The sequence below is a fragment of the Ochotona curzoniae genome, unplaced genomic scaffold (genome assembly GCF_017591425.1).
Source record: "Ochotona curzoniae isolate NIBS_2020 unplaced genomic scaffold, NIBS_Ocur_1.0 scaffold_4506, whole genome shotgun sequence".
In the NCBI taxonomy this organism is placed as follows: domain Eukaryota; kingdom Metazoa; phylum Chordata; class Mammalia; order Lagomorpha; family Ochotonidae; genus Ochotona; species Ochotona curzoniae.
In genome coordinates this window covers 67625116-67650439 of record NW_024467119.1, presented here as the reverse complement: position 1 = coordinate 67650439, position 25324 = coordinate 67625116, and the positions used below count along the sequence as shown (strand labels likewise).

General features: G+C 45.1%; 1 protein-coding gene across 2 annotated transcripts in view; it reads right to left on the bottom strand.

Moving 5' to 3' along the window:
• The window catches only part of NAA15 (N-alpha-acetyltransferase 15, NatA auxiliary subunit), a 91546-nt gene extending 66494 nt beyond the window's left edge, over window positions 1–25052 (bottom strand). Inside the window, exon 1 of one of the 2 annotated variants that reach the window (XM_040967406.1) lies at window positions 24676–25052. In XM_040967406.1, coding sequence (XP_040823340.1) covers window positions 24676–24729 — 54 coding nt within the window. In that variant the 5' untranslated portion in view covers window positions 24730–25052. The remainder of the gene's footprint in view (window positions 1–24675) is intronic. The other variant, XM_040967407.1, reaches the window with a different exon arrangement.
• Between the last annotated feature and the right edge of the window lie 272 nt (window positions 25053–25324).

Genomic DNA, 25324 nt, shown 5'->3' with positions numbered 1-25324 from the left:
TGAGGTTGCAAATAAAATCTCACACTATAGGCAGGCAAGGAAATTAGTTCAACCACGTTGGAAAACCAGCAGAAGCAATTTTACAGTGTATAATGCATACCTCAGTAGAGCCAATTTTTTTTTTTAAAGATTTATTTTTATTATTTTTTTTTTCATTGGAAAGGCGGATATACAGAGAGGAGAGACAGAGAGGAAGATCTTCCGTCCGATGATTCACTCCCCAGGTGAGCGCAACGGGCCGATACTATGCCGATCCGAAGCCAGGAGCCTCTTCCGGGTCTCCCACAGGGTGCAGGTTCCCAAAGCTTTGGGACGTCCACGACTGCTTTCCCAGGCCACAGGCAGGGAGCTGGAAGGGAAGCGGGGCTGCCGGGATTAGAACCGGCGCCCATATGGGATCCCGGGCGTGCAAGGCGAGGACCTTTAACCACTTGCGCCACCGCGCCGGGCCCAGAGCCAATTTTTATAAAATAACTCTTTACCACCTAATGAAACTAACCACACATACACTATCTGATTCAGCAAATTCCAATCTTAGGTATACATTAACAGAAAAATAAACATTTATTCACCAAAAGATAGGAAAAAGAATGTGGGGAAAAGATGTATTAATAACTGAAATTATAAAGAAATGAAAATCGCAACAGAAACAAAAGCATGCTGTCACTGGTTTTGCAATATTGGTTTCCATGCTGAAGACTGAATTTTACCAAAACAAATATCTACGATCCACACAGAGGCTCCTAAGCATCTGCAGAGGGCAGCAGGTTCAGCACAGCCTGAGGCCACCAGAATCTGTGTATGCCCAATCGCCCATAAAAAAGTGTAGTATCTGCACGTGATTAATATGGATTCTCAGCTTAAATTAAATCACCTGCAGATTACCTCTAACATCTAGTATAACACGAACTCTATGCAAATAGTTGGTAACCTGTATCATTTAGGCAGTAATGACAAGAGCCAAGGAGTGGGGACTGCATTGTGGGACAGCAAGTCAAGCTGCCACTTATAATGCTGGCAACACATTTGGACACCAAATTCCCCCTAGCTTCTCCACTTATGATTAAACTAGAATCAAAATAGGGTTAAATTAAAAAATGAGGGAGGGATGTAATCTGCTTATGTATAATACCATCACTGAGGGTCATTCTGCAGAATTACATACAACGAAAAGTATCCTAAGAATATTCTTGGGCACAGTGCGGTGGCTCAGCAGCTGAAGTCCTCTCCTTGCATGCTCCCAAGCCTTTGGGCTGTCCTTCACTGCTTTTCCAGGCCACAAGCAGGGAGCTAGATAGAAGTGGGGCCACCAGGATTAGAACCAGGACCCACATGCAATCCTGGTGCATGCAAGGCGAGGACTTTAGCCACTAGGCTACTGTGCCAGGCCCAGGAATTTTTTTTTTTTAAGATTTATTTTTATTATTTTTTTTTATTGGAAAGGCGGACACACAGAGAGGAGAGACAGAGAGGAAGATCCTCCGTCCGATGATTCACTCCCCAAGTGAGCGCAACGGCCGATGCTGTGCCGATCCGAAGCCAGGAGCCTCTTCCGGGTCTCCCATGCGGGTGCAGGCTCCCAAAGCTTTGGGCCATCCTCGACTGCTTTCCCAGGCCACAGGCAGGGAGCTGGAAGGGAAGCGGGGCTGCCAGGATTAGAACCGGCGCCCATATGGGATCCCGGGTGTGCAAGGCGAGGACCTTAACCACTGCGCCACCGCTCTGGGCCCGAATTTTTTAACTTATTTATTTTTATTGCAAAGTCAGATATACAGAGAGAAGAGAGAGAGTAAGATCTTCCATCCGAAGATTCACTCCACAACAACCAGAGATGAGCTGATCCAAAAGCTGGAGCCAGGAGCTTCCTCTGGGTCTCCCACATGAGTGCAAGATCCCAAGGCTTTGGGCTGTCCTCTACTGCTTTCCCAGGTCACAGGCATGGAACTGGAAGGGAAGTGAAGCAACCAGGACATGAACCAGCACCGATATGGGATGCCATTGCATGCAAGGCAAGGGTTTCAGCCACTAGGATACCACGCCAAAACCTTATATTCCTAATTCTATCTTCTTAACCCTTTCCAGGGATGGGGAACTTTCTGTCAAGGGTTACTGGACATTTTTAACGTCATCTGCTGGTCATACAAAATGATCAACCTAGAAAGAAAAAATAGTCTGCTACATATTTTTTAAATTTCAAGTGCTGCCTGTGGTTGTTTTGCCAATGCCAGACAAGATAATTCTGCAGGGCCTGGCGCGGTGGCGCAGTGGTTAAGTTCCTTGCCTTGCATGCCCGGGATCCCATATGGGTGCCAGTTCTAATCCCATATGGGCCCCGCTTCCCTTCCAGCTCCCTGCCTGTGGCCTGGGAAAGCAGTCAAGGATGGCCCAAAGCTTTGGGACCCTGCACCCGCATGGGAGACCCGGAAGAGTCTCCTGGCTTCGGATCGGCATAGCACCGGCCGTTGCGCTCACTTGGGGAGTGAATCATCGAATGGAAGATCTTCCTCTCTGTATATCCGCCTTTCCAATAAAAATAAAATAAATCTTTAAAAAAAAAAAAAAGGGTAATTCTGCAGGCTTTATAAAGATTATGGGCCAGATATACCCCATACCTGAGTCTAAACCAGCCCAGCTAATTTAAATCAAGATTTTAGAAAATAATATTAGAGATGGCCTAGGCTTTCACTTTCAATTAACAGGTTTTGAAATAATGACACGGTGTAAACACTTAAGTTTCTTATCAGAATCACTACAAGACATGAAAATGCTTATACTCCTTTATCTAAAAATTGTTTGAAGAGCCTTTGAATTTCAAAATTAAGAACTGCTTCTGATATGTAATAAATGTCACAGTTCTCTATCCCCAGCAATTTAAAGTATTAATACTGTGTTACTGAAATAAATCATGTAAAACAGGATATAAACTTTTGAACAAATAATTAAATCTCACATGTTAAGTACTGGTAGCATAAACTAAGACTTCTGCTTTCAAATGCATAGGAATAACTGACCAAGGTCCAAATACAAAACTGAAAATACAAAGTAATCATTTTTGGTTGTTGAACAAAAGATTAAACAGGACTGTTTGAAAAGAGAAGTAAGGCTGAGGCATAGCAGTTATGCCACTGCCTGTAGTGTCAGCATCCAATATGAGCGCTGGTTCAAGTCCTGGCTGCACTACTTCCATCCCAATTCACCACTCATGTACCTGGGAAAGCAGCAGGAGATGGCCAACGAGTACCCACATAGGAAACCTAAACGAAGTTTCTACTCCTGGTTTTGGCCTGGTCTAGCCCTAGCCACTACAACCATTTGGGAAATAATGAATCTTTTAATTTCTCTGGCTTTCAAATAAATAAATAAATAAATAAATACCACAAATTCAAAGAAGTAGGAAATCATGGCTCCATGATCTACAGGGTACTACGTCAACAATAGAAAGACTCAGCAGAGTCAGCACTGTGGTACAGTAGGTTAAGCAATGCTGGCATTCCACATGAGTGCCAGCTCAAATCTCAACTGATTCCCATATACCTTAGTTCCCGGCTAATGCACCTGGGAAAGTTACAGAAGCACTTAAACCACTGTCACCAATGTGGCCTAATGTACCCCAACCAAGACCAAGCTGTTGCAGTCACTTGGGAATGAACCAGTGGATGTTACATCTCTCCCTGTCACCTCCTCCCCACCATAACCACAGTCATTCACATAATTAATGCATTAACTGATTATCAAATTACTAAACCTTATCCAAAAAAGAGAAGCAGATTGAGAGATAACAATGATAGGGGTCAGCATTGTGATGCAGTGAACTAAGTTGTACTTGTAACACAAACACCCTTTATCAGAGTGCAGATTCAAGTCCTGCTTGCTCTACTTTCAATCCAAGCCCCTACTAGTTTGCCTAAGAAGGAATAAAAGGATAGCCCATGTATTGGGGCCTCTGCCAGTCACAGGAAATTAGACAGATCACGCTGCTGCTTTTAGCCTGGCCCAACCCTAGCTATTGCAGCCATTAGAGGAGTAACCTGCCAGCCCATGTAAAGTCCAGGACTGGGGGTGGACTATGCCAGGCTTGGCCCAAGTACCTACTGACACATGTAATATCAGGCTGGGGAGTGGGCCTGGCAAGGGGATATAGAGGACTCCCCTGCTAGCCACAGCTCCTGCTGGTGAAGTAAGGTCCAGGCCAGTCTACAGCACACACAGGTATGAGCAAGAGCCAGGGATGGGGTACAGGCCAAGCCAGTTGGACAGCAATTTCCATAAGTTCAGAAGAAGGCCAGGACTCTTCAGAAGTTCAGAAGAGTGGGCCAGGATGGGCAAGGTGACAGCACCTACTGGCATGAGTGTGGGCTAAATATAGGGGCAGGCCAGGATAAGTTAGGTCACAGATTCATGGGTGCACACAAGAGCCAGACGGGATGCAGGATGGATCAGACTGGACAAGGGTACAACACCCGTTAACACACACAAACACTGAGCTGTGGGCAGGCCAAGTGAGGGTTATTGGGGGTCACCCCAACTAACCTGCAGCGCCCACTGGCATGCATGAGGCCAGCACCAACCAGTTGGTGTGAGAAATGGGGCTGGAAGCAGAACTGACCAGGCAGCTGCAACCACCAGCATCTGCTTTGGCTAGTGCAGAAACAGACCAAACCCAATCCTGCACTAGCTGACCTATGCTACAGTCAAATCTGAGGACTCCTGGAAAACTCCCCAACTAGATCACTGGACTCAAACCCTAGCCTCAGGGAAAACCACAAGATAATGTGGCCTGAGCTTGGAAGACACTATCAGGACTGGGTCTCCTCAGTGGCTGACGCCTATGCAACAGAGAACATATTCAGATGCACATGAAAGACAAGACACACAGCTAAGCCAACAGAGGATGTTAAGTGCCTCATCAAAAATGAAAAACTCCTGGCCTGGCTTTCCAGCAAATATCTAGGCAGGGGGATACAATGAAATAGACCTGGTCAACCAAAAGATCTTAGATTTTTCTCAACCCTGATGCAATGAAGTCAACAACATCTCAGAACTATCAAGATCACTCAAATGGCCAGAAGCTTAGTGACCCAAAGGCTGGAGTTTCTTCTTCCAGATATCCCACACAGGTACAGGGAGACCCAAGGCTTTGGGCCATCTTCGACTGCTTTCCCCAAACCCAAGCAGAGAGCTGGACGGCAAGTTTAGTACCTGGGACACAAACTGGCACCATATGGGATCCCAGTGCTTGCAAGGTAAGATTTACCTATGGAGCCATTGTGACATGCCCTGTTTTTTATTTATTTTTTTAAATATTCAGATGGCTTTTGTTTTTGTTAACATACTTCAGCTAGTTGGTATAGTTCACATCACATAAGTGTACCTGCTCGATGAATCTGAAATGTAGTAAACACAAGGTATGTGAGGCTGTTGATGGCATAATGAATCATGCTGTTTTGCAGTAAACTTTTTTTAATAACTTTTTTTTTAAGATTTTTTTTCATTTTTATTATTTTTTTCATTGGAAAGGCAGATATACAAATAGGAGAGACAGAGAGGAAGATCTTCCATTCGATGATTCACTCCCCAAGTGAACCGCAACGTTCGATGCTATGCCGATCCGAAGCCAGGAGACTCTTCCGGGTCTCCCACGCGGGTGCAGGATCCCAAAGCTTTGGGCCGTCCTCGACTGCTTTCCCAGGCCACAGGCAGGGAGCTGGAAGGGAAGTGGGGCTACCGGAATTAGAACCGGCGCCCATATGGGATCCCGGGCGTGCAAGGCGAGGACCTTAACCACTGCGCCACCGCTCTGGGCCCTGCAGTAAACTTTTAAGAAGTATTTATTTAATAAGGCCAGTGTTATGGCATGGAACATCTAGCTGCTGCCTGAAGTGCCAGCGCCCCTTAAGAATGCTAGTATGGGGCCCAGCGCAGTGGCCTAGCAGTTAGTCCTCGCCTTGAACGCGCCAGGATCCTATATGGGCGCCGGTTCTAATTCTGGTTACTTCACTTCCCATCTAGCTCCCTGCTTGTGGCCTGGGAAAGCAGTCAAGGATGGCCCAAAGTCTTGGGACCCTGCACCCGCATGGGAGAACTGGAAGAGGTTCTGGTTCCCAGCTTCAGATCGGCGCAGCACCGGCCTTTGCAGCCACTTGGAGCGTGAACCATCGGACCGAAAATATCTCCCTCTCTGTCTCTCCTTCTTTCTGTATATCTGCCTTTCCAATAAAATAAATAAATCTCTACAAAAACAAAAAAAAAGGAAAGAAAGAAAGAAATGTTCAGATACGGCCTTACTAGCAGCAAAATCAAGGACTTGACAATATCCATTTTCTTGTGCCAGATTTCATCCAACATTCTTCTGCAGCATTAAATAAAATACATCATTTGAAAAAAGCTGACTAGAAATGTAGGAGTTCTATTTTACATAAATACAATCCTGCAAATCTTAAGTGACACACAAATAACAGAACTTCATTAATTATCTCATTGATAAATTTCTCAAGAGTTCAGAGAAACAATGGGGTGGCCATGGTGACCAAAAAAAAAAGTCTAACATATATGCCAATTAAATAAACAGAAACTGAAAATTATTGTACAGAAGGTACTATAATTTTAAACATAGCACTTAAAAAGTTGAAATTCCTATTCTATTGCTAAGTATAAGATAAACCCTCAAAATCAAAGGTTAAGAGATAGTAATTACCCACATATGACCCCACAACTTTACAAGATAACAAAACTAAAAAAATCCAGATTCGAGACCAGAAGCTCCATAGAATTGTGAGGAGAGCAACAGAACAGGATCCTAGTAGGGACTGATGCCACATACATTAGCCACAATTCACTCAGGACAGGGTCTCTGAGAGGAAGTGCTAAAAGCAGACCTGGGATACAACAGTGAGAGCAATGACTACTTGCCACCAAAAAAAAAAAATGCATTGCCCCCTCATCTACTTGCCAACATCCCTCTCACAGTTCTCTCCTTTTTGTCTTGCATCATGAAACTTCTTCCTTTCCTGAATTGGTTACCATCAGAATACAAGTATTTGTTTATCCACTTAAAAATGCAATCATTTTGGGCCCAGAGCGGTGGTGCAAGTGGTTAAGGTCCTCGCCTTGCACGCCCGGGATCCCACATGGGCGCCGGTTCTAATCCCGGCAGCCCCGCTTCCCTTCCAGCTCCCTGCCTGTGGCCTGGAAAAGCAGTCGAGGACAGCCCAAAGCTTTGGGAACCTGCACCCGCATGGGATGCCCGGAAGAGGCTCCTGGCTTCGGATCGGCATAGGATCAGCCGTTGCGCTCACTTGGGGAGTGAATCATCGAATGGAAGATCTTCCTCTCTGTCTCTCCTATCTGTATATCCGCCTTTCCAATAAAAATAAAATAAATCTAAAAAAAAATGCAATCATTTCTACACTAAAATTTATTCTCAAAACTCTTTTTACTACTCCTCTTTCCAGGAAAAAAAAAGGCTCCTTGAAACGATGCACATGCTTGCCATCTGCAGTCTTACCTTCCGATTCCCTCTTAAATTTGCCTTGTTAGAATTGCGAACGCCCGGGATCCCATATGGGCGCCGGTTCTATTCCCGGCAGCCCCACTTCCCTTCCAGCTCCCTGCCTGTGGCCCCGGAAAGCAGTCAAGGACAGCCCAAAGCTTTGGGAGCCTGCACCCACGTGGGAGACCCAGAAGAGGCTCCTGGCTTCGGATCAGCATAGCATTGGCCGTTGCGCTCACTTGGGGAGTGAATCATCGGACGGAAGATCTTCCTCTCTGTCTCTCCTTTCTGTATATCCGCCTTTCCAATAAAAAAATAATAAAAATAAATCTTAAAAAAAAAAAGAATTGCTTTGCTGCAGCATCAGCTGGCAGATACTGGCATTGAGAGTTAATTCTGTCAAGGTAAACTGCAGAACCACGTGGTCAGTGCATGATGCAGTACTTGGATTGGGCCCAGTAAGGAAAGAGTAGGCACCTCCTACTTGGGTTATCACTCCCACTGGAGAGAATGAAAACCAGGATGGGCAGGCATGGCTAGACAGCCATCATCATGTGTGTGCGCTGGCTGGGTTGAACTAGGCTTCCATACCCACTGACATGTATCACAGCTGAATGGGATGTGGGACACACTGACCAGTCTGCTGTACATACTGGCAAGCACAGGAACCAAGGCAGGGGAGGAACTGGTTGGGGTCATTGTGGGTTGCTCCGACTAGGCTGCAGCTCCCACTAGTTTGTGTGAGGGCCAAGCGTGTGGTGGGCAAGATTGGGCTAGGCCCCAACATCCATTGGTTTGTACCGAAGACAGGGTTGGAGAGAGAACTGACACAGCAATTGCAGCCACCAGCATAAGCACAAGCTGACTGGGGCAACAGACTGCGCCAGACCCTGTACTGACAGGCACACACAAGAATCAGGTCTGTGGTGGAGTAATGAAGACTACCATATCCAGAAGTGAAGACACAATGCAACATGCATCTCTGCTTTCAAACAAAAGATGGACTGCCAACGAAAGTGCTGGACATATCTAGACAATGGGATGACGGACTGTCTTTATGGTCTGTACCAGCATTGTTGGGGCACACTTAAATAGCAGACTGATGGAATTTTAACTTCTTCTTTTTTTTAAGATTTATTTATTTATTGGAAAGTCAGATATACAGAGAGGAGGAGAGACGGAGGAAGATCTTCCGTCCAATGATTCACTCCCCAAGTGAGCGCCACGGCCGGTGCTATGCCAATCTGAAGCCAGGAGCCAGGAACTTCTTCTGGGTCTCCCACACACACCAGTGCAGGGTGCCAAAGCTTTGGGCCGTTCTCAACTGCTTTCCCAGGCCACAAGCAGGGAGCTGGATGGGAAGTGGAGCCGCCGGGATTAGAACTGGCGTGCATATGGGATCCCAGCGCGTTCAAGGTGAGGACTCTAGCCGCTAGGCCATGCCGCCGGGGCCCAGGAATTTTAACTTCTTATGAAGAGTGTGACATTATGGGGAAAATCAATCGGGAAGGAATGGGGGGGAGGGGAATGCCACCAGACTATACAGAATTGTATGATAAATTTCAAAACCAAAAAGTTAAAATTAAAATTAAAAATTAAAAAAAAAAAGGAATCAGGTCTGGGATCACCTCAAAGTTTCTTTGAGGATACCCCCAACTGAGCTGCTGGACTCAGAACCCAACCACAAAGAGAAGTACAGGTTTCATGGTCTGAACATGGAGTGCATGTGTCAAAGCTGAGCTTCATTGGTTGCTCAGAGCAGTGGACAGCATATCCAGGTGCACATGGAGGATACAGCAGTACATTGGAGCCTGTGGAGCACACCTGCCATCACAACAGAAGATGGAGGACAGGACAAATCACTCAACCACCCCAGCCAAGCGTTGGTAGTGAAAATCTCGGCAGAGACTCTAAGGTGAACTATGTCAGCCAGTGGATTCTGGAGAGATTTCATTACGATTTGAAATGGAGAGACTGGCAGCAAGTCAGAACTGCTGAACTATCAAAATCACTTGAGCAGGACCCTCAGAGCATACCCTACTTCCAGGTACCCTAGGATGGGTGGGGCTTCTCCCTTTATCTCCTCCCTTACCCCAGATAAAAGAGAGAAAACATGTGGAAACAATGATCTCACCCACTTTCCTGTAGCCTTTGACCCTTTGTGCACTAATCAACTATGTTAAGATTACCCCCCCCAAAAAGACAATACTCTTGAGCTAAAATGAGAAAACTAATCAAAAGTAAAAAATAAAAATCAGGGATACTGTTGGTTCAACAAAAGGTGTTACAAATAACTCGAACAGGACAAAATGTAGCAGTACCCATGCCAAGTTAACAATATGTTAGAAATAAAAGTGAAAAAACTTTTTGGAAGATAAAAACATACACAGCAAAATCGCTGGGCATAACAGAACACAAATATGATATATAACACTGTCATTAAATAACAAAATCAAACAAAAAGGACTCTCAATCATTTTAAGACACTTAATAGGACTTAAATCAACAATTTTATATTCAGGGGTTACTAGCGGAAAAAATATTTTTATGTCCAGCCATGTTGTCCTTCAAACATCAAAGTAAAACAAAGATGAGATCAACTCACCGAAAAGTTTATATACACTAATCTACAATATGCAAGTACTAAAACATATCCTTTGGGCCTGGCACAGTAGCCTAGTGGCTGAAGTCCTCTCCTTGCACGTGCTGGGATCCCAAAGGGCGCTGGTTTGAATCCTGCCTGCTCCACTTCCCTTCCAAACCCCTGCTTGTGACGTGGGAGAGTAGCAGAGGATAGCCTAAGGCCTTGGGTTCCTGACCTGCGTGTGAGACTCAGAAGAAGCTCCGGATTCCAGACACTTTCATACGTCTCACTCCCTAATCTGTGACACAGGTAAGATTTGCCAACTGAGTCTTTTTCTCCTTTTTTTTTAAAAGATGTATATATTTTTTTAAAGATTTATTTATTTATTGGAAGCTCAGATATACAGAGAGGAGGAGAGAGAGAGAGGAAGATCTTCCACCCTATAATTCACTCCCCAAGAAAGCCCAACAGCCGGTGCTGTGCCGATCCGAAGCCAGGAGCCTCTTCTGGGTCTCCCACACGGGTGCAGGGTCCCAAGGCTTTGGGCCGTCCTTGACTGCTTTCCCAGGCCACAAGCACAGAGCTGGATGGGAAGTGGAACAACCAGGATATGAAGCAGTGGCCATATGGGTTCCCAGTGTATGCAAGGTGAGGAGTTTAGCCACTAGGCTATGGTGCAGGGTCCCCAACTGAGTCTTTTAATTTTAATTTATTTTCATTTTATTTGGGGGGAAGGAGGAGGGGAAAAAAAAAAAGAATAGTCATCTTCCACTCCCTGGTTCATTCTAACTGCTCAGAACAGCCAGAGCCAAGTCAAGTTGAAGTAGGAGCCCAGATCGGAGTAGCATGAACCGATCATTCACTGCTTCCTAGGATACCTACGAGTAGGGAGCTAGATTAAAAGCTGAGAAGCCATAAAAGGTGCTAGTATCCCAGGCTGTAACTTAGTTATGCCAAGTGCCTTCCCTCCCAGCCCAACCAAGTCATAAAGCGTATGCCCTACCCCCTGACAACTACTAAAAAAGGAGAACTGGGATTCATACCCAGATTCTCTACCACAACCTGCAGCATGAGTATCCAGTGTCCCTAACAGGCGTCAACAGTACAGCAGTGGGTTAAGTCACCATCTGCAATGCCAGCACCTTTTCCAGTCCTGCTCTATTTCCATTTCAGCTCCTGGCTAATGCCCCTGGGAAAGTAAAGGAGAATAGTCCAAGTGCTTGGGCCCCTTTTACCCATGTGACCAACCAGATGGGAGTCCAAGCATCCGGCCCAATTCTAGCCATTGAGGCCATCTGGGAAGCAAACCCCCAAACAGAAGATCTTGCTGGCTCTGAATCTCCATCTGTAACTCTGTTTCTAAATAAACACATAAATCTTTTAAAAATTATTCCATAACAAAGTTAAAAGACATTAACTCTTCTTGGTCATTTGGTGGTAGTGGAAACTGAACAGTAAATAATGTGGCACTATCTCAAGTACTAAAACTATAGAAATGCACGAAGGCCAGCGCTCTGGCTTAGTAAACAATCCACTCCAGAGTGAAGAGAGCCCTAAGGAGGCGCCATGATTTCTACAACACAAGTCAGTACAAAAAATTTGCAACAATGCTTATTTTTGAAAACACATGTTTTTTAACAACACAACTGATACATTAGGGGAAAGCTCTGAACATCAAAGTTCATTTGCAAGAAACACTGGAAAACAGGGTGAGCAGAGATCCACAGCACCCACTACAGTTACCTTGGTTCACCTGTGCTTTGATGCACACACCCCCCACACATACGTGATGTTCCACCTTTCAGATTTTAGAGAACCTTCCTTCCACCACTTCAAAACAATTTAAATTGCATTCCTTCAGATGTCCACTTGCAGATTACACTACAGTTAAATGTATCTGACAACTACTGATCACGTAATAGAACTATGCTACCATGTTTTAAAGTGATTTGTTTTCAATCATCAAAAGCACTTTTAACAGTATGCCTTGCTCCATTCTTCCCACAGACCCTGAGGAGGAGACAGAGACAAAGATTTTTCATCTGCTGGTTCATTCTCCAAGCGGTCGCAATGGCTGGAGCTAAGCTGATCTAAAGTCAGGATGCTGGGTCTTTCACAAGGACATCCACTGGATGTGGGGTCTAAGACTTTGGCCATCCTCTGATGCTTTCCTAGGCCTTTAAGCATGGAGCTGGATGAGAAGTGAGCAGCCAGGACACAAACCGGCACCCATAAAGGATGCTGGTACTGCAAGCGGGATTAGCTAGTTGAGCCACAGTGCCAGCCCCAAGCCCTGAAACCTTTATTGCATGACTTTGCACATAGCAATGATTTTCAGGAACTTTTATTTCCTAATAAAGCAGTACTGCCTTTATATAAGTATACTTTCAAGGGTCTAATTACAAATATTGGCTATGATTATTCTAATTTCCTTAAAGAAGTGTTTCAATTGTTTTATCAGCCAACATATAAATTTTGCCTAATATAAAACCTGGTTCAAAACAGATAATTAGGGCCCCGGCACTGTGGCTTAGCAGCTAAAGTCCTCGCCTTGAATGCGCCTGGATCCCATAAGGGCGCCAGTTCTAATCCCAGCAGCCCCACTTCCCATCCAGTCCCTGCTTGTGGCCTGGGAAAGCAGTCGAGGATGGCCAAAAGCCTTGGGACCCTGCACCCGTGTGGGAGACCTAGAAGTTCCTGGCTCCTGGCTTCGGATCGGCACAGCACCGGCTGTTGGGCTTTCTTGGGGAGTGAATCATCAGATGGAAGATCTTCCTTTTTCTCTCCTCCTCTCTGTATATCTGACTTTGTAAAGAAAATAAAATAAATCTTTAAAAAGTATATATTACTATTTGAAAAAATTATATTTTCCCATGAAGTCTTATAGAAATTTCAATTATCACAACTGAAAATACATTCATATTGTACTAACCAAAGAAAACCTCAGTGAGGTAGAGAAAAAACACTGGCCCCGTCACTTATTTAATTTTTAAAATTTATATTTGTTTGTGTATATATATATATATATATATATTTCAATGTCAGAGTTATAGAGAAGGAGAAACAAAGAGAGAGAGAGAGATTCTATCTGTTGGTTCACTCCCCAAATAGCACAACAGCCAGGGCTGTTCCAGGCCAGAGCCAGGAGCCAGGAGCCAGAGACTTCATCCAGATCTCCCACGTGCATGCAGGGGCCCAAGCTCTTGGGCCATGCTCTGTTATCTTACCAGGTACCTTAGAGAGCTGGACCAGAAGTCAAGCAGATGGGACTACAGGCAGTGTCTTAACCTCAGCACCTGCACTGACCCCTCCATTTACTTCTGCACTGCAACTTTTATTTCACTGTTAGACAGTTTTTTTAAAAAAAAAAATCACTGCTTTTAAGAAATCAAAATATGAACTAGCAAACAACATAATTTATGTTACCTTGGCAGAAAAAAAAAACATGCACCAAGTTAAGACTAGTTTTTTTCTTATTTCAGTTACAACTTCAACCAAGTTTTTACAGTATGCAGCAGAAAACAGTCCTACAGCAAAGAACTGCCCAGCTGACATGCCAGGGAAATTCCAAAAACTCGATACAACCATAGGATAAAATTTCCTCCATACACTATTATTTATACTAAGAACTATCATTTTTTAAATCTCTTCCTACCATCAGGACAAGCAACTGACATTCTTTTCAAAACCATTTTTCACTAAGAATCTAAATTTTCCTCTCTTCAGTGACACTGCCTGTAAATAGAACAAAGTTGTACTCAGAGATCAATGCTGATGTCTGACTAGCCGGACTGGCTGGTGGGTGAGGTGATGGGTACTCTCTTCCAATCAACTTCCCAAAATATCTTTTCAAACTTTAATTCAATTTGAGTTTTGAGCCTTCTGCAAATAGTCATAATGCAATAGCAACTTAATTTTTTCTTTCTTATGTTTTATATTCCAATTTAACAATATATCATATGCAGTCATTTTCAACTCTGTATCAGAAGTAGTGGTTGAGTTTAATTAAACCCACCACTGAGCCTTTCCATAGGGGTTGTACGTTGGCCAGTTCCTCACAACTCTAATCCTCACACCATTTCTCCTTCAGGATTAAAACAATCAAAAAAAAAAAAAAAAAGGCAGCAAGAAATTTTCCTCTTATTATGCTCTTATGATGAGGCAATACTATGATTCATTCATAAATGAAACTTGTAAGGTTTTACAGGATAATGCAGGCTCTGACCAGTATCCTGCAATTACCTCATATAATAATGTATTCTACAATGCCAAGGCCCAAAAAAATTTATGCAAATACATAATCCAAAGATCTTTCCCTCTTACCCTACAATCATCATTTTAACCTTCATCTGTTGTAACAATATGCATTAAAAATCAAATACAGCATTTTAATCAATAAACAATTAAGGTAACAAAGTCCCAAATAAAAAGTTTACATTGTAATTGTGGAAGATATGTAACAAAAATCCAAGTAAATGCACTACAATGAGAATTTAAGACGCTGGAGAAAAACAAAGGGAAGCACAATAAAGACCTATATATCAATGAGGCGCACCTAACACAGTCCTACAGCAAAGGGAAGCAAGCCGTGCAGCTATCTAGAGGAGAAAACTGAACAGTTCTTCCCATGTAATCCTTTATGTTACCTAGCCTTTTAGGTTCAAATTATGCTCTAATACACCAAGAAGGCATACTTAAGGCTGTCAATAAGAACACACACCAAGCAGCGAGGTCTTTGGCTGATGCAGTTCACCCGTCATAGTTCCATAGTTCCACAGTCCTCAATCACCCAGAGCACCATGTCTGTTTCTAAACAGTGTTGCTGTTCTGTTCGGTTTGGTTTGGCTTCAAGATCTATTTTATTTATTCACAATACAGAGTAACAGAGAAAAAGATGTTCCATCTGTTAGTTCACTCCCTAAATGGCAACAACAGCTGGGGTTACTAGAATCCAGTAATCCACCGGGTCTTCCATGAGGGAGGAAAAGCTCCAAGCACCTGAGCCATCTTCTGCAGTCTTTCCAGGTGCATTAGCAGGGAGCCAAACTAGAAACAGAGCAGCAATTATGAATTGCTGACAATGCAAGCAGCGGCTTTACCCACTACACATCAATTAACTAGTTAGTATGAACTTGATAATGACCCAGAAGGATTGTAAGCTTGAAATATCTACAGACATAAAACATTACATTCATGGGCCAGCACGGTAGCCCAGTGGCTAAAGTCCTCACCGTGCATGCGCTGGGATCCCATATGGGCACCATTTCCTATCCCAGAGGCCCTGCTTCATGCTTGTGGCCTGGGAAAGTAGAAGAGAAGGGGACAAAGCCTTGGACCCTACATCCATGTGGGATACTCGAAAGAAACTCCTGGTTCCAGATCAGCTCAGCGGTAGCACTGCACTCAACTGGGAAGTAAACCAGAGATAGAAAATCCTCTTCTCTTTCCTTCTCTCTGTAAATCTGCCTTTCCAATAAAAATATGTACATTTTCAAATATATATATTCAGTACTCTATTAAGCTCTTGCTTACTTTTTCTGAAAATACACTGTTTACCACTAATGAAAAATGATCACTATTTTACTAGAATACTCTATTGCCTCAGCTGTATAAACAGCTTTTTAAAAAGATTTATTTATTTTTATTGGAAAGGCACATATACAGAGAGGAGGAGAGATAGAGAGGAAGATCTTTCGTCCAATGATTCACACCCCAAACGACTGCAACGGCCAGTGCTGCGTCAATCCAAAGCCAGGAGCCAGGAACCTCCTCCAGGTCTCCCACAAGGGTGCAGGGTCCCAAGGCTTTGGGTCATCCTCGAGTGCTCTCCCAGGCCACAAGCAAGAAGCTGGATGGGAAGTGGAGCTGCTGGGATTAGAAATGGCGCCCATAAAGAATCCCGGGGCATTCAAGGCAAGGACTTTAGCCACTAGGCCACCGCACCGGGCCCTATATAAACAATTTTCAACCTTTTCTCCTGACTCAGAAAATCACTTAAAACCATCACAGTGGGGAAGTGAGGTGGCATCATAGCCCACCTGCCAGCGCTGGCATCCCCCCATATAGGCACCGGTTCTAGAAGAGTTCCTCCACTTCCAATCCAGTTCTGTGCTTATAGCCTGGGAAAGCAGCACAGGATGGCAAAATCCTTGGGTACCTGTATCCACACAGGAGACCCAGAAAAGCCCCTGGCTTCTGCCTTCAGATCGGCCCAGCTCCAGCCCATTGCAGCCTTTTGGGGAGTGAACCAGCAGATGAAAAACCTGTCTCTCCTCCACTCTGCAAATCTGCTTCCTAAATAAAAATAAAAATGCTAAAAAAAATTTCAGGCTTCTATGCAACTTTAAAATAAATGCATTCTCAATTTAAAAGGAAAATATATTTTTATTTGTTCACTCATGCTTTTCCTGATTCCAAAAAAGATTTACAACAAATATTTAAAAAACAAAACAAAACAAAACCACATCATCTAAAAGTTTGGTCAGGACACTTTACATACTTTTAAAGAAACTATTCTATGGGGCCCGGCGCCGTGGCCTAGCAGTTAAAGTCCTCTCCTTGAATGCCCGGGATCCCATATGGGCGCTGGTTCTAATTCCAGCAGCTCCACTTCCCATCCAGCTCCCTGCTTGTGGCCTGGGAAAGCAGTCGAGGATGGCCCAAAGTCTTGGGACCCGGCACCCGCGTGGGAGACCCAGAACAGGTTCCCGGCTTCAGATCGGCACAGCACCGGCCATTGCGCTCACTTGGGGAGTGAATCATTGGACAGAAGATCTTTCTCTCTGTCTCTCCTCCTTTCTGTATATCTGACTTTGTAATAAAATAAATAAATCTTTAAAAAAAATTTTTTTTAAACTATTCTGTGGGTTCGGCACAGCACGGTAGCCTATCGGCTAAAGTCCTCGCCTTGCATGCCCCAGAATCCCATTTGGATGCCAGTTTTAATCCCTGCAGCTCCACTTCCCATCCAGCTCCTTGCTTGTGGCCTGGAAAAGCAGCTGAGGACAGCCCAAAGCCTTGGGACCCTGCACACATGTGAGAGACCTGGAAGAAGCTCCTGGCTTCAGAGCTCAGCTCATGCCGTTACAGCTGCTTGGGGAGTGAGTCAACAAACAAGATCTTACTGTCTCTTCTCCTCTGTATATCTAACTTTCCAATAAACATAAATAAATCTAAAAAAAGAAAAAGAAAAAACATTACTCTGCGACTTTTTCAAGAGTCTAGCAAAACGACATTTCATCTTCTGGCATACTTTTTTAGCTTAAACATTTAACCAGCATGTACAGAAAGGGACCAAAAGACATGCAAAACTTGGTTTCCAGCTTGTTTTTTTCTTTTATACTCTAAATGCCTGCAGTACAAAGAAAAATATATTAAAATCAATTACAAAGTTACTGTTCATATACTATTGGGAAGCTGGAACTGCCACACAGAAATGTAATCTATAATAGTTAACCTTTTCCATGCAAATGGAAAACTGCTGATTAACAATTCCTAATCTGAATTTCATCAGAAACTAAAGCTAACCAAAGTACTATCAAGCTACAAAACAGCACAGCTTCCAAAGGCAATAAATCATATGAAGTAATCTGTGCAACACACTGAAACTACCATTCATTTGCCTAACAAGGAATGTACTCTTTTTCACCACTTCACCTCTCCCAAAAATAATTAAAATACTCGACAACTGTTAATTTAAGAGCCCTCAAAAAAAGTTTGATTTCTGACTCTAACATTATCTGTTGAACATAATTCTCAGTCTTGAGAATTATTATCCTAGACTCCACCTTGAAAAATTGAGAATTAATAACTTCAAAAATGAACCAATTCTGAAATGATAACCACTCAACATTCATGTTCAAATTTTTTTAAGACTTATTTGTGTTTACTGGAAAGTCAGATTTACAGAGAGAAGGAGATACAGAAAGATCTTCCATCCACTGGTTCACTTCCCAAGCAGCTACAATGGTGGGAGATGGACCAACTGTCAGTAGCCAGAGGGCAACAGCTTCTTCTGGGTCTCCCACATGGGTGCAGGGTCTTAAAGCTTTGGGTGGTCCTCGACTGCTTTCCCAGGCAGGGAGCTGTGGGAAGTGGAGTAGCCAGGACATGAACCAGAGCACACATGGGATTCCAGCTCTTGAAGGCAAAGGATTAGCCAAATGAGCCACTACAATAGGCCCTCAATATGAGTTTAAAGGGTTTGCGTTTGGGCCCATCACGGTAGCCTAGCAGCTAAAGTCCTCGCCTCGTACGCACCGGGATCCCACATGGGAGCCTGTTCATGTCCTGGCAGCCGCACTTCCCATCCAGCTCCCTGCTTATAGCCTGGGAAAGCAGTCAAGCATACCCTGCACCCATGTGGGAAACCAGGAAGAGGCTCGGGGGTCCTGGTTTTAAATCAGCTCAGCTCCAGCCATTGTAGCCACTTGGAGAGTAAATCAGAGGATGGAAGATCTTCCTCTCTGTCTCTTTTCTCTGTATTTCTGACTTTACAATAAAAAAAAAAAAAAATCTCTTTAAAAAAAGCCGGGAGGAGGGGGGGAGGCCAGCGCGGTGGCGCAAGTGGTTAAGGTCCTCGCCTTGCATGCCCGGGATCCCATATGGGCGCCAGTTCTAATCCCGGCAGCCCCACTTCCCTTCCAGCTCCCTGCCTGTGGCCCGGGAAAGCAGTCGAGGACAGCCCAAAGCTTTGGGACCCTGCACCCGCGTGGGAGACCCGGAAGAGGCTCCTGGCTTCGGATCGGCATAGCACCGGCCGTTACACTCACTTGGGGAGTGAATCGTCAGACGGAAGATCATCCTCTCTGTCTCTCCTCAGTATATCCACCTTTCCAATAAAAAAATAATAAAAATAAATCTTTAAAAATAAATAAATAAATAAATAAGCGGGGGGAGGTTGTTGTTGTTAATTGAAAGGCAGCTCTTCCACCTGCTGACTGGCTACCCAAATGTGCCCTCCAAGAGTGCAAAGCAAGCAGAAGTCAGGAACCAAGAACGCCAGCTGGTTATGTGCTGCTTCCCAGAGAGCACATAAATAGGATGCTTAATCAGAAGCAGGGCTAGAACTCACTCTCTGGCACTCCAACAGGGCATGTAGGGGACCTGAGAAGATCAACTTGCTGCCCTACAACGGCAGTCCTCAAATTTAAGTCACATCTTATCACGCTGCAACGTTAACTTCTCTAAACACTTAAGAAAAAGTCTGTTCATTAAGCTTATTCTAACATAGAAGCATCCAGGCTAAGTCCAAACCTGCAGTAATGGTGTACAGTATTAATGGCATACAAGTATTCCTATCCTCGTTTTTTATTACTCACAGTAACACAGAGGGAAAACAAAGAGGGAGGAAGCAGCAGCAGCAACCATGCCTAGCATACTTGATTAGAAATCATCCATCAGGGCACAGCAAACTTTTCCAAGTAGGCTAAAATGTAAACACGTATAGGTTCTGCTCTTCTAGCAACCTCATTTTTCTTACCCTTCTAAGAGTGGTATGAAAACTCTAGTAACACTCTCAAACTGTGGCATCAAGAATAGCAAAGCCCACAATTTTCTGACATCTTTGACCCAAATAAGTAAAAACAGTGTGAAATCCTCTCTGCCCTAATCCTCCACCAAAAAAAAAAAAAAAAAAAAAAAAAAGCTCTGGAAAACAAAAATAATGCTTCTTTAAATGTTTATGTATTGCATTGATTCATCCTCTCCTTTCTCTAGACAGAAAACATAAACATCCCACCAATGCTAGTCAGTAACAAACAAACTAAACTAAACTAAATCAGGCAATTAACAGTGCAGAAACTGAAAGTTTTGCAAACATGGAAACCAGGTTTCTAATAAGAAATTAAGGCAAACACATTTCATTACTTTCAAATTAAGTTTTCAAATTTTTAGTAAATCCTTGCCTAGCAGCACTTGCACCAGGATCTCGCATGGGCAATTCTTCATGTCCCAGCTGCTCCACTTCCCATCCAGTTCCCTGCTTGTGGTCTGGGAAAGTACTCAAGGATGGCCCAAAGCCTTGGGACCCTGCACCTGTGTGGGAGATCCGGAAGAGGCTCCTGGTTCCTGGCTTCAGATCAGCTCAGCTCCAGCGATTGCAACCACGTAGAGAATGAACCAGCACATGATGATCTTATTCTCTGTCTCCCCTCTATCAATCTACCTTTCTAAGAAAAATAAATAAATCTTTAAAAAAAAAAAGATAAGCTAACTTCATTTAAGTTTATTACAACCAAGAACGGTGGGCCTTGCATGGTGGCATAACAGACAAATCCTCTGCCTTCAGTGCCAGCATCCGTCTGAGTACCAGTTGAGTCCTGTCTGCTCCATTTCTGATCTGGCTCCCTGATTATGATCTGGGAAATCAGTGGAGGATGGCTCAGGTCCTTGGGTCCTTGCACCCACTCGGGAGACTCAGAGGGTTTGGATCAGCTCAGCTCTGGCCCTTGTAGCCATCTGTGAAGTGAACCAGCAAATGGAAGAACTTTCTCCTTTTCTCTTCTCTCATCTCTGTAAACCCTGCCTGTCAAATAAAAATAAAGTATGGCACAACTAATAAAGTAAGGTGCCAGATAATTTAACAATGGTCACCATCCTAGCATAACATTTGACTGAAAAGCTTTGGTGGAGTAGGTCCAACTTTTCCTTTATTGGGTGGGCAGGAGAAGCAGCTTAACATGAGATGTTGTCAGGGCTGGTGCAATATCCCAGCGGCTAAAGTCCTCGCTTTGAACGTGCTGAGATCCCATATGGAAGCTGGTTCTAATTCCAGTGGCCCTGCTTCCCATCCAGCTCCCTGCTTATGGCCTGGGAAAGCAGTCGAGGATGGCCCAAAGCTTTGGAACTCTGCACCCTCATGGGAAACCCCAAAGAGGCTCCGGGCTCCTGGCTTCAGACTGGCTCAGCTGTGGTCATTGCAGCCTCTTGAGGAGTGAATCAACGGGCATAAGATTTTCCTTTCTGTCTGTCCTCCTCTCTGTATATCTGTCTTTCCAATTAAAAAAAAATGAGATTAAGCTGTGGCTTCATATGCCTGCATCCCTCATATCGGAGCGCCAGCCTGAGACCCAACTGCTCCACTTCCATTCCAGCTCCTTGCTAGGGCGCCCGAGAAGCAGCAGGAGCACGCTTAAGCATCTGAGTCCCTTCTAACCGCGACACAGACCCAGACGGGCTTCCTGGCTCTTGACTTTGGCCAGGCCCAATCATAACTGTTGTGGGCACTTGAACACTGACCACTGGGTGAAAAAATATCAATCTCTCCCTTTCTCTCCTTCTCTCTCTGTTATTTTGCCTTTCAAATAAACAAATCAACATTTAAAAAATAAATAAATAAGTCAATTCATTAAAGCTAAGGAAATCAGAAGCAATTTTAAAAAGCAACACTAGCTATTCTTCAGCTTAGTGGTTTTGTTATTTTCTTCATTCCTAAAATAAGGGAACTAAAATCTCTTACTTTTCCTTCATTTAGTAATTTTACATTTACTTTGCCTACATCTTTTGTTAACTTTTTAAAAAGATTTATTTATTTGAAAGGTAGAGTTACAAAGACAGAGATTATGCATACACCTTAACCACAGCAAATCCTTAACAGTTCTGTGCCACTACCACTACCACTGAAGAAAACATTAGCTGCTTAATCAAAATTCACCATTTTATGAATGGTTAAACAAATTATGGTACATCCCTATCATCAAGATTCACTCACTGATTTAAAAAAAGGAACAAATCAGTAATTCAGCCAAGAACTTGAATTTCAAAAGAATTTTGCTGCATATAAAAAAGCCAATTCCAAAAAGTTACATGCTGCAAGATTCTTAGTGGTAAACATTCCTGAAAAGGCGAGACGTACAGAGCACAGGCTAGCAGTGACTGCTGAAGGCTGCAGGTGGACAGGATGGGTGCAGAGTGGGTGGCTGTGATTCTAAAAGGGCAACAGAGGGATCCTTTGTGTCGCTTTAACTGTAGTTACATCTATGCGTAGTAACACCAAACTGAACAAAAACGCAGGCAACTGAGAACAAGTCAAATTGGGGAACTGTGATTTAAAAGTGGTACAACGCACCAACGTTTGGATATTGATCCATTCTGTGTACTTCTTAGGCCATGTAAATCTAAAGTTACCTCAAAATAAACAGTCTGATTTTAGGAGGTGGTACTGTGGCTCAGTGGGTTAAGCAACACTCACAAACCCCAAATCCCAAACAGAATGCTGGTTCTGGTCTCAGCCGCTCTGCCTCCTGCTCAGCTTCCTTGGAAGGTGGCAGGGTAGATGGAAGTCCAAGTGCGTGGGCCCATTACCCACGTGGAAACCCAGCTGATGTTCCAGGCTCCTGCCTCTGGCCTGGCCTAGTCCTGGTTGTTGCAGCCATTTGGGGAGTGGGCCAAGCTGACAGGAGACCTGAGTGGTTTAGTCTTACCCTCTCTTCTACTGTTCTGCATTTCAGGTAAATCTTATGAATTTTTTTTTTAAATGCTAATAGTTGAAAAAAAGCGGAGATCAGGTAGCATTAAGGACTGATTATTAATGGTATCACTACAGGACAATGTCCTTTTTCTTCAAAGATGCTTGCTTAACTGTTTAAGAATGAAGCATGTTGGGTCCGGCGCCGTGGCCTAGCAGCTAAAGTCCTCGCCTTAAACACGCCCGAATCCCATATGAGCACCAGTTCTAGTCCCAGCTGCTCCACTGCTTGTGGCCTGGGAAGGCAGTGGAGGATGGCCCAAAGCCATGGAACCCTGCACCCGTGTGGGAGACCCGGAAGAGGTTCGTGGATCCTGGCTTCGGATAGGCACAGGACTGGCCGTTGTGCTCACTTGGCGAGTGAATCTGTATATCTGACTTTGTAATAAAAATAAATAAATCTTTAAAAAAGAATGAAGCATGTTTGTAACTCCTTGTAACTACTTCAAGAGAGAAAAAGCAAATATAAAAGTAATACAAATATTAATCTTTGGTAAAGTGCTTATGCTACTCCTTATCTTTTCATTTCAACAGTGTAGCTTTTGTAATCTGGGTGATATTAAAAATATATTGCAATCCAAAAACTATTGTAGTCCTACCTACATATAATTAGCCTTTTAAAACTTTTAAAAATATTCCCCTGTAATGATGCCTGTGGTCCTATTTACTGTCGAGTTAAGTCTTTAAGCAAAATGAAACACTAATAAGGATTTCAGGGTAACTAAGAGGTAGTATTACATGTGACTTTCCAATGTTTTTTCAGAAAGAACCGACTAAGTCTGCAGGTCATGGACAAGTCAATATCAATAGTTTTGTAAAATCAAAACCATTTCCACAAGAATGAAAAGTCTTAATCTCTAGAAAATCTGTAACCTCGGTGTTCTACCATTTCGCAAACAAGTGAAATAAACTGTAATTGCAGGAGAGAAAGTTAACTCTTATCTATTATATAGACCTTCCAAATTTTAAAAGCCAAAGTTTGGCAACTATACTCAATTCCTTCAAAAAGAAATGTCTGCCTGAAAGGGCAAGCCACATTCTACGTGCCAAAACAAAAAACCTATTTTTTTTTTTTGCTGCAATGTATTCGCTACAGCGCCAGAATGTGAGGCATATTTTACAATATAAACAGTCCCTACAAATATCAACGCATTTATGGTTCTAAAAAATTTGCAACCCCGTGTACATCCTAAAGGTGTGGAATGAGTGAGTTTGAGCAGGCGTCCACAGCACGCATCTTGGACGTTCTTGCACTCCCTTTTGTCTGCTAAGTTCTCGCATCACTGTTCACTTGGGAGCACAAGCAAAGTCTGTGTCTTAGAAAGCCCACAACCCAGGCATTCTCAACTTCTCACTTCCTACCGGACCGCCCCCCTCGTCACGAGCCCCACCTCCCCAGGAGGGTGATGGGGTGTTTCCCGCTCCAAGAAAAAAAAAAAAAAAAAAAAGCCGAGAAATAAATGTCCGTTCCCTACTCCAGAAAGGAGGGAACGCGAGAGGCCGCGGAGCTGCAGACTTCAAATACACAACGGACTAACCAGGAGGCGGCCGCCTGGGAAGCTGCCTCCGCATCCCAACAACTTCCCTCCACCTCTTCCCTCGCAGGCCATTCACGGGCGCGCGAGCCGGGCGGGGACAGGTGAATCCCGGAGCCGAGAGGACGAGCGAGGGAGGAGGGACGATGGAGGGATAGCCGCGCCCGGGCAATGAATGAGCCGCGCCGCATCCGCGCCACCTGTTCCTTCCAAGGGTGCCACCCCGGCCTGCCAGGAGGATTCCCACACCACCCGGGCCGCCGCCCGCCGCCCTCCTCCGGGCCGGGCCTCCTCTTCCCTCGCTCCGGGCAGGCTGAAAGCCGGCCGTCTAGGAGCCGGGCAAGTCGGGGCCTAGTCCGGAACCAGGGCCTCTGCAACGTGAGGCTCGGGGCCGGGGAGCGGGAGGCCGCTCGGGGGGCGGCCCCGAAGCGGGAGCCGCACGGAGGGGGCCCGGCCGGGGGGGCAGAACGCAGAAGTGCGTCCGGCCCAACTCCGAAGGCGGGGTCTCCGGCCGAGGCGGCTCGGGGGAGCCGGGTTAGGAGTGACAGGCCCGGGCACCGGCGAGATCCGACCCGGGGCTTGCGCCCGGACTCCCACTCACCAAGATTCTCTTGAAGAGCGCGTTCTCCTTGGGCGGGAGGCTCACGGCCGGCATCGTTCCGGCTCCTCCCGCGGCTCCCGCCACCACCCGGCCGGGTCAGTCGGTGTGTCCGACCGCTGCCGCTGCCGTTCCCCGGCCGCCTCAGCCTCCGAGACCCCGATCCGTCGCCACCACCGGACCTCGGGTGTCGCCGCGGCGCCCTACGCGAGCACTCCCCTCGGGCTCCTGGTCTTTTTTTCCCCCTTTCTCACTTGGCGCTGCCGCCGCCTCCCCCCCACCCCCCTTACGGGTCTCCGTCGGCGGTTCACGTGGTAACTGAACAGACCGACAGAGGCAGCCAAAATGGCGGACGCGGAGGGCTTTCCCACCCGGGTCACACCTCCCAGCACGCAGGCGCGGTGACCTTCTTTCCCCTCCTCCTCTGTCCTGGAGCGTGCCGGGAAAGCCGGCGGCCTGCGGGCCTGCGGGGCCGAGCGGCCCCATCGGGGAGGCCGGTTCTCCTCGCTGCTAGAGGCTCTCCGTCATTGGATAAACCCGGGATGAGCCGGCCGTGCCGGAAGGCAGCTGTAGTTATTCAGGAGACGGAAATGCCTAATGGAGGAGCAGAGGCCGAGACGGACCTAGGAAAACGGCTTCACTCCCACTGGGA